The 10,311-nt window shown below is 43.4% G+C and overlaps 1 protein-coding gene across 1 annotated transcript in view; it reads right to left on the bottom strand.

Moving 5' to 3' along the window:
- Positions 1–6,851: 6,851 nt before the first annotated feature.
- Positions 6,852–10,311, bottom strand: part of cmtm4 (CKLF-like MARVEL transmembrane domain containing 4) — a 78,071-nt gene continuing 74,611 nt past the window's right edge. The window contains exon 4 of the mRNA XM_072595821.1: positions 6,852–9,993. Within this exon, the coding sequence (XP_072451922.1) occupies positions 9,817–9,993 (177 nt within the window). The 3' untranslated portion in view covers positions 6,852–9,816. The remainder of the gene's footprint in view (positions 9,994–10,311) is intronic.

The following is a 10,311-nucleotide window of genomic DNA, read 5'->3' as shown; positions in this document are numbered from 1 at the left end:
AAACCCAGAGTCCTCAAATGTTCCGCACACGTTAAACTGTTCATCCCTGGGACCATTCTCGTGAATCTCCTCTGAACACGTCCAAGGCCAGTACATCCTTCCTGAGGTATGGGGCCTAAACTGTGTACAATACTTCAAATGTGGTTTGAGCAAAGCCTTATAGAGCCTCAGAAGTACACCCCTGCTTCTATATTCAAAGTAAATGTCAACATTGTACTTGCCTTCCCAACAACTGACTTAACCTGCAAGTTTACATTGAGAGAATCCTGGACGAGAACTCCCAAGTCTCTTTGCACTTTAGACTTCTGAATTTTCTCCCTATTTAGAAAATAGTCCATGTCTCTATTCTTTTTCCCAGTGCTCCCTCACTGCTCACTGTCCATTCTGCTTTGCAGTGTTGTTCATACCAACAAGAAACAAGAGTAGGCCATTTGGCTTCTTGAGCTTGCTCTGCCATGCAATAACAGCTCGGCAGATTTAATCGTAACCTCAAATCCCCTTGCGTACCAAGCACCAATGCACATGCACCTTAAAAATATTCAACATCTCTGCTTCCACCTCCCTGTTAGAGAGAGAATTCCAAAGAATCCCAACTCTCAGAGAAAAGGTTTCACCTAAAGTAAGTGACCTCCTTTAAATAGACCTTCTCTGATTTGTAAACAGTGACCCTTCATTCTTGGTTCCAGTGTTAGAGACATCATCCTCTCCACATCAATCCAGTCAAGATCCCGAGGGATCTTATATGTTTCAATCAAGATGATTTACACTGCTAATCCCGAGAGGATACAAGCTCAGCCTGTCCAATCTCTCCCTGTAAGAAAACCCTCCAGATTCCAGGTATTTTTCTGGTAAGCCTGCTCTGAATTGCCCCCAGTGAATTTATATCACTCAGCATAACCCCCACGTCTCAAGTTTGGGGAACTGTGCAGTTTGTCAGTGTGTTTCCGATTTGAAGGGCCTGAGGAACAAAATACAGGCATCAGCAGAAGAAACAGAAAGAAAAGGCAGAAGTTGCTATAATTACCAACTGTACCAGGCAGAACGAGGAAGTGATGCAAACAGATGGTGAGCTGCTTCTTGTTGTCGACGCTGGGTGGAATGTGAAGATTCAGCTCTTTCAGGTTTTATGTGAGCAATGGAACATGAAGAACTGGGGAACGAAAACTGACAGCGTTTGGATTTTCATTGAACAACACAATTAATACAGCAGGATTTCACGAGGCCAATAGGATGGCCAGGACACAACAAACTCTCCATCGCATCTTTCACTGTTTGCTGACAACCTAAAGTGCTTTAAACTGATCACCCACTTCTTGAAAATCTGGTCATTGGCCCTGATGAGGATTCTTGGCCAAGTGCTGTGTTGTCAGGCAGAAAGTACCTGAAGGATTTGATCAAAATGAGTACAGAAATACAAATATATAGCAAATTTATTGGGTTGAACTTCTTAATACAGATATCAATTAATGTTAGTTTCAACCACATATTACATTAAAGCTAAATGGTTGGGTTAAACGTTTGAGACATATCTTTAACAAGTGAGTCTCCCACTGCTTTTCTGTTCATCACAGACTTGGACAGCAGTGACACTCAGGACCTCTAGCTGAGGTTCCAAGGTACTGGACTCACAAACCCTGGCCTGAAGGTGAAAGTGTCAGTGCTACTGAAACTTTGGGACATATTAGAGAGAGGTCATCTAATGATGCACAGTAGGGGTTCCCAAATTGTCCAGTATGTGAAACAATTGCTCCCAGCTCTGAGTCATGGTCGTTTCTTGCTGTATGACGTCGTGGTTACCAAGTGGGAACTAATCTGCTGAAGATGTGCAAGGAAGGCTCACAATTTCTTAAATGTCACATGCAGAGGAACCCTCCTCAATCAATTGGTGATGCGATACATGGTTCTCCCCTCCCATTCCGATAAGTGCAAGCTGCAAATTTAAACAGCACTTATACACTTAATGGTAAGGTCCTAGGGAGTGTTGCTGAACAAAGAGACCTTGGAGTGCAGGTTCATAACTCCTTGAAAGTGGAGTCGCAGGTAGATAGGATAGTGAAGAAGGCGTTTGGTATGCTTTCCTTTATTGGTCAGAGTATTGAGTACAGGAGTTGGGAGGTCATGTTGCTGCTGTACAGGACATTGGTTAGGCCACTGATGGAATATTGTGTGCAATTTTGGTCTCCATCCTATCGGAAAGATGTTGTGAAACTTGAAAGGGTTCAGAAAAGATTTACAAGGATGTTGCCAGGGTTGGAGGATTTGAGCTATAAGGAGAGGCTGAACAGGTTTGGGCTGTTTTCCCTGGAGCGTCGGAGGCTGACCTCAGAGGTTTACAAAATCATGAGGGGCATGGATAGGATAAACAAAGTCTTTTCCCTGGGGTCGGGGAGTCCAGAACTAGAGGGCATAGGTTTAGGGTGGGAGGGGAAAGATATAAAAGAGGGGCAACATTTTCACACAGAGGGTGATATGGCAATGGAATGAGCTGCCAGGGGAAGTGGTGGAGGCTGGTACAATTGCAACATTTAAGTGGCATTTGGATGGGTATATGAATAGGAAGGGTTTGGAGGGATATGGGCTGGGTGCTGGCAGGTGGGACTAGATTGGATTGGGATATCTGGGCAGCATGGACGGGTTGGACCGAAGGGTCTGTTTCCATGCTGTACATCTCTATGACTCTACACCTTTGATCTCCAATCTCCCTACCCTCTTACCCTTTCCCCAACGTCCCTTCTGAACCACTGGCCCTGAACCCATTTTGCTTAAAACCATCCAAAACCCATTACAATTCCCAATAATCTTCACTTTCTGAAGAATCAGGCTCTAACGTTAACTCGGTTTTCTCTTGGGAGATGCTGCCAGACCTGCTGAGTTGCTCCAGATTTGCTTCAGCTTTTCAGCATCTGCAGGATTTTGCTCATTTACCAGCGGGTTAGCCTCCTCTGAATAGATGGAATATTAACCAGATGTTAAAGAGGCAAAATGATTGCCCAGAACACTAGGGAGTGTCAATGTGAAGACAGGTTACTAGTGAGCAATATTGGGGAGTGCTACCAAGTCATTGTGAATTTACAGGGCTGGATGGGAAAGCAGAAAAAGGGACTCAGTTTACTGTCCACCCCAACCCATGAGTGTTGCCTGTTTAAACTCTTCCACCCCCTACAGTGATGATGCCAATTCCTGCAGTGACTCAATGAGCCTTATGGTGGTGCTGTTGAGCCACAGTGTACCTGACCCCCACAGTGCCATCTGGAGGCTGTTGGATGTTCCTGTCATAAAATTGGAATCCAATTTGGGAAACATTCAAATATCTAATCTTAGAGGAAGTGTTAACATTAACAAATTCAAGGAGAAATCACACTGCAACAAATTTATAGGGATGACAAAAAAAAGCTTTGGTTGCACTGGAACAAAGTGCAGAAAAGATATACTCCTGTGTTATTCTAAATGACTAAACAACTTGCGTTTGTTTAGCATGTTTAATGTAATGACTATCTCAATGTGCATCACAGGAGCATTAGAAAACAAAGTATGACAAATAACAATGGGATAAAATCAAAGATTTAGGCTTTTTATCTGAAAGAACACTGCATTTGTTACAAGACCAATGATTTCATGACTCAAAGACAGAAATTGAATGCAACTTGATAGTTATTGCAGAGTGAAGGTGACCGGGAATTGAAATATTTAAGGGTGTTCAAATTCCAGAAAAATAGGCAGAAATGAAAGGGAGGTGAGGTAACTTTGTTAACCAGGGATTGTGTTAGTGCTTGGGTGACCAGTAAAAGAGATACAACAGATCAGGACATGGAGTCAGTTTGGGTGACCATAAGAAGTAGCAACAGAACATAGTAGATACTTGGGAACCAATCAAGGCTTGAGAAGAGCACTACCATAGTCATGGGTGACTTTGATCTGCATATCAGCCAAGGGTAATGTGGAAGATGAATTTGTAAAGTACATCAGCAGCACGGTGGCTCAGTGGTTAGCACTAGCTGCCTCAGAGCACCAGGAACCTGGGCTTGATTCCAGCCTTAGGCGATTGTGTGGAGCTTGCACATCTTCTCAAAACTCGCTAAGTTTGCACATTCTCCCTGTGTCTGCATGGGTTTCATCTACCAGTGTCTGCTCCGGTTTGCTCCCACAGTCCAACGACGTGCAGGTCAGGGTGGATTGGCTGTGTTAAGTTGCCCGTAGTGTCCAGGGATACGTAGGTTATGTGGATTAGCCATGGGAAATACACGGATTGGTGGGATGCCCTTCAGAGGGTCAGAGTGGACACAATGGATCAAACTGTCTGCTTCCAGACTGTAGGGATTCCATGATCAGGAATGGTTTCTCTGAGCAGTACATTGCTGAACCTACCCAGGATTAGGCTATTTTAGATCCAGTAAGGGATTCCCTTGTTAAAGGATCCTCTAGGGGATCACAACACAATACAATTGAATTTCAAATTCAGTTTGAGGGAGAGCAACTCAGTTCCTCAAATTTCAATATGGGCAATTGCAGAAAGGGTTATCTAAAGCAGACTGGGAAAATAGATTACGGGAAGGTCAATAGACAAGCAATGGCAGATATTTTGTAATGCTCAGCAAAAATGTATTCTCGTCAAAAAGGACTCAATGAGAAGGATGAAGCACCCATGGTTATTAAAGATGGTGATGGAGAGTAACAACCAATAATAAGGCACACAAAGTGACAAAAGCTTGGAAATTAGAGCATGAGAATTATTTCTTTAAAAAGGAACCAGCAGCAGACAAGCTTATAAAGAGGGGGAAAAACTGATGACAAAAGTAAATTGGCAAGAAATATAAAAACAAGCATTTCTACATGTATCTAAAGATTAGATTAGATTAGATTAGATTAGATAATTAGATTGTGGGCGGCACGGTGGCACAGTGGTTAGCACTGCTGCCTCACAGCGCCTGAGACCCGGGTTCAATTCCCGCCTCAGGCGACTGACTGTGTGGAGTTTGCACGTTCTCCCCGTGTCTGCGTGGGTTTCCTCCGGGTGCTCCGGTTTCCTCCCACAGTCCAAAGATGTGCAGGCCAGGTGAATTGGCCATGCTAAATTGCCCATAGTGTTAGGTAAGGGGTAAATGTAGATGTAGGGGTATGGGTGGGTTACGCTTCGGCGGGGCGGTGTGGACTTGTTGGGCCGAAGGGCCTGTTTCCACACTGTAAGTAATCTAATCTAAGTAATCTAATCTAATCTAATCTAAAGAGGGAAGTGGTTAAAGTGGGCATGGGAACTCTTAGTGGATGTGATTGGGGCATTGCTAAAAGGCAGATAATTTAGACCAACATTTTGCACCAACTTTTACTGATATTTACATCTCAATCTCAACAAAGATGCTAAACTGGGCAGAAGATCTTGTGTCAGTCTCTACCATGAGAGAAAGCATTCAAACAGAAGTAATTTACACGGTGAGAGACTGCAAATAAACCATACAGAGAGATCTGGGTGTACTTGCACAGGAAACACAAAGCATTAGCATGCAGATGCAGCAAGTAATTAGGAGGGCAAATGGAATTTTAGCCTTTATTGCTCAGGGACTAGAGTTTAAAAGAGGGGAAAAGTGAGGACTGCAGATGCAGGAGCTCAGAGTCAAGAGTGTAGTGCTGGAAAAGCACAGCAGTTCAGGCAGCATCCGAAAAGCAGGAGAATTGACATTTCAGGCATAAGCCCTTCATCAGGAATGTTGATGAAACGTCGATTCGCCTGCTCCTAGGCTACTGCCTGACCTGCTACACTTTCCCAACACCACACTCTCGACTTTAAAAGAGGGAAGTCTTGTTAAAACTGCAAGAATGCCATGGCTGGAATATTATAGACAAGTTTGGTCCCCATATTTAAGGAAAAAATATCCTAACTTCGGGACAGTTTCCAGTAGGTTCACTCGGCTGATGCCGGTGATGAAGGGGTTGGCTGATCAAGAACAGCCAAACAGGTTCGGCCTTTACTCAATAGATTTTAGAAAAATGAGGATTGAGAAATACAAGATTCTGTGGGTCCTTTACAGGGTCAATGGTGAGAAGATGTTTCCACTAATAGGGAATCTGGAACTTGGGGACATGATTACAGAATGTGGGGAAACTCGTTTAACACTGAGATGCAAAGGAATTTTTTTTTTACAAGCATATGCACAAGAGTTGGCCATGGGGTCCTGCTGTACTATTCAGTAAAATTATGGCTGGTCTGATTTAACCTCAACTCGACATTTGGTTTAAAATGTAACCTATTTTTCTCATCAACATACTCAGAGATGTCATTGTACACCTCTGGAGCAGGTGGGACTTGAAGCTAGGCCTCGTGGTCCAGGGATAGGGACACTATACTGTGCCACAAGAGGGAATGTCACTGATAATCTTTCATCCAAAGGGGTTTGTGAATGTGTGGAATTCTGTACCCCAGAGCGCTGCGGAGACTGAGTCACTGAAAATACTTAAAAAGGAGATGGATTTTTGAAACAATTGAGGAAGAGTTGAGGACAATTAGGAAGAGGCACACAACAGAAGTTGTGGCCTGGGGCAGATCAGCTGTAGCAGCTCAGTCTCGAGGAAGAGAGTGGCTTACTCCTAATTTTCACATTCTGAAGAGAAATTTCAGTCAGGAGTCTCCAATCTCCCAGTGGTGTACACTGGTAACTGTGCTCATGTGGTGGAGCTAGGACAGAGCTCAAAAGGTTGAAGGCCTTCCTGCCCAGACAGGGAGGGCTGCTAGGGACCGTAAAGCTTTTCAAAATGAAATTGGGTAAATAATACAATTCCTTCTGACAGGCTGTTCAAAAAACACACAGGAACGGTCATACCAGCCCAAAACACCACCTACCAATCAATTCCCAACAACCTTGACAAGTGAATTCAGTTTTATTTGTTAACAAGGGTACACACGAGAGGTGTGAGAATCTGTACCATCAAATGACATTCACAAAAACTAATTAAATCTAAACATGTAGAAAAATACAGCTCAGAGGAGATGGAGGGACAAGTTAAAGGGTGAGGAGCAAACAGGAAAATAATCTCCAATACAAATTTCCACAATTCTGGACATGACAAATAAAATCTGACTACAATTAACACCAACCATTTAAAAAGCATCATCAGACAGTCCTTGCCATGAAGAGATCTTTTCACATTAATTATTCTCTTCGGTATAGACCATACTTACTGTGCATCCTCCCAACAAGCTCTGCCCCTGTTCAATCCCAAAACAAGAGGACCTCTAACTTCTCCATTGAAGGACGAAGGGGGTGGGAGGGAGGCGGATAAATGGGTGGTTCAATGGACAAATTTTAAAAAAAAACCCAAAATCACAAATCACATCTCTGTCCCCCTCCTCAACACAGTGATTACTCGTGGCAACACACCACAGAAATTAAACCGAAACCCCAGACATTAACTCAGCCAGAAAACCAACAATGCAAAGGGGCCAGTACAATCAAATGAACTCAGTAAGCGGGAGTGAACTGTAGGAAATAAAGATTGTCATCATTCCAGGGGAACAACTACTCCCTGTGAAAGGCACCTCTGGTAAGACTTGAAGCAAAATTGACAAGACTATTGGAATGTTTTGTCAGGGAGTCTTCCTTCTGAAATAAATACAAGATGGTTTAATCAGTGAAATTAACCTTTGACATAGAGAGAGGATGATGTGATATTCACCCCCAGTACTACAGAGCACTCACACTGCCAACTCTGTGGGGCAGAGGGATAATTGCAGGCTGCTGCTGGCATCTAGTGGCAGGCAGACAACACTACAAGTTCAGCCTCCCCTTTGACTCCTAATGGACTTCTCTTTGGGTCAGAGTTTCATTGCTAATCTATCAACGTCGAGCTGGTACTTTGGATAATAAAAAAGCTGATACTTTTTTTGAAAAATATAAACACAAAAAGGTTTTTGTTAAAAACTGGGAAAATCCAGGAGTGGAAGGGTTCCAGAAACCTTTGTGTTGTGTTTTGATAAGAAGGTCATCCCAAAGCACTTTGGAGCCAGCAAAGTAACTTTTGAACTGCAGTCACTGTTGTAATGTAGAAAACTCAATACAGCCAATTTGTACACAGGAAGCTCCCACACAAAAAGTTTTCTTGGGTGATCCGATTTGATGGGATGAATACAGGTCAAGAGCACTGGGGATAGCCTGCCCAGTCTTCTTCATAAAAAGTGTGTCATGGGGCTTTTAACAAACCATCAAATAGAGGCTCAGTCCAACACCTGGAGCAGAAGACAGCACCAAGGACAATGCAGCGCTGCCTCTGCCCTGCACCATTGGCCTAGATATGTGCTCACGACGGTGGCTCAAATTGTTATCCATCAGATCAAAGAGCTGAGGGAGATACTCACTGAACCAAGCCAAAAGCTTCTAGCCAATGAGACGTGGAATTCAAACCTTTTGTGTATCACTTTAAGATGGGATAGAAGCAAGCTAGAAAGAGTGGTCACCTTGTTGTACAGGTTAGAGATGCAAGAACAGCCTGGAAATGTACTGGCATGGATATACAACGAATATTGAAAGGTCTTGGACACCATCTGTATTAAAGAAAAAAAGACTCTCACTGACAGAGGGCACTCAAGCAAATCAAAAGGTGATTCAGCTGCTTTTTTAAAAAAAAATTCTGATTCAGTGACTACTCCAAGCAAATCTAATAAATACCTCATTCTTAGCACATAATAGAAATGATTTAAGAATAAAAAAAATGGAAATCAAATCAAGATATACATAAAATAGTCAGCACCAGGAGGTCTAACCTAACTTGGACCAAGACTGAACCCAAACAAAATGGAGGGCAATGTGAAGTAAAGTGATACCCTGTGATTCAATATTAACCAGAGGTCACAGAAGGTTCTCTTTTAGTGCTGACATCTTGATAAATCTACAAAAGCGGTTTCATCAAGGAATGGAATGAACTAGTCATGTTGACTTTTTCCGATTTTGGTCACCAGCATGAGTGAAAATAAAGCCAAAAGAAATTTTTTTTTTTAAAAAATGAAATCTTTGGATATCTTTTCTTTTTGTTTTCTTTTTACAAGCAACTTTGAAGAGAAACGAGATGGAGATCGATGAACATCATCTTCGGCAGGACACGGAAAGAAGCACATTCGTGGATGACGCAGTCGCTCAAACTGCAAATCGGGTGAAAAGAAATTATTTACGTGTTGGAGAGTTGAACCTTCTACATACAAACAGACAGACACCCACTCACATCCCTAACTCATTAACCAGCAGAATTCCCATTCTACAATGTCATTCAAAGCTCTATTCTGCGCAGTGCACAGTTTATTCATCATTGCGTTAGTCTTTCACACATTAGACTGAGACAGTCTCTCATTCTAATTCTCACCATCACCCCTCTGAGGATCTTCACTCCCACTTCAAAACAAGTTTGCAAACTGTCCTTCAAACCCGCTTCCCAATAAATAGAGCATTTTAATTCATTATTTAGCAGCTGCTGAAAGTTGAGCATCTCCAATCAGGGCCACAGCAGGGATGAGGCACAAGGACCAGGTTTGGACATCACTCCATGCAGCAGGAACCTGGGCCAGGGAGCACTGCTCAGAGCCACACAGCCTTCCCTGGCAACCATGTGCCCACAGGTTAACACAAGACGACTCCAAGCTCTGATATCCCATCTCTCCACGGTTAGCCTGCCCTTCTACAATATTCCAAACTGGAAAAGAAAGAAAAAAAATTGCAAGTGTCTGCTCTGAAAATGTCAGATGTTCAATTTTTCAGCTGCCAAGTATTACACAGCTCAGACACTCCTCCCTCTCTCGCTCTCGCTCTGTCCACTGCAAAGGGAGTCCCGTTCCCCTCTTCACCCTTCTAAGCGTTGGACCTCAGGCCGACTCTCCACCTCTCCCCGAGATTCCGATCGGGCACGCGTGTACTCATTGGCTGGACCCCCAGTTTGGCGACGGGCACCTAATCTCCAAATCTTAACGGCCAGGTACGTGTTAACTGCATAGACAGCCGCAGCCAGGAACCCAAATACCTGATGAGGAAGGGACAAGGAGGGAAGGAAACAGAGGAACAATTAAGGACCAATCCCTCAAGGCAAAAATGCACAGTAAGAACATCAAGGAGTTCTACTTCTTTAACAACCGCATGATCTCAGTGGAGCAGACCCAAGGGGCTGAATGGCCTTATAGTCACAAAATAAGAAGGAACCAATGTATTCCTCCACTTTGTCATGTTCTCACCGTCGCAATGTAGGAGACGCAGCAGTCAATTTGCGCACAAGCTAACAATGGCCCACGTGCTTTCCGTGATGTTGCCTGAGGGATGAATATTGGCCAAGACACTGGGGAGG

Source organism: Chiloscyllium punctatum, chromosome 26 (genome assembly GCF_047496795.1).
Source record: "Chiloscyllium punctatum isolate Juve2018m chromosome 26, sChiPun1.3, whole genome shotgun sequence".
NCBI lineage: Eukaryota > Metazoa > Chordata > Chondrichthyes > Orectolobiformes > Hemiscylliidae > Chiloscyllium > Chiloscyllium punctatum.
Note: the sequence above shows the minus strand (reverse complement) of the source record. Positions and strands in the feature narration are given on the sequence as shown.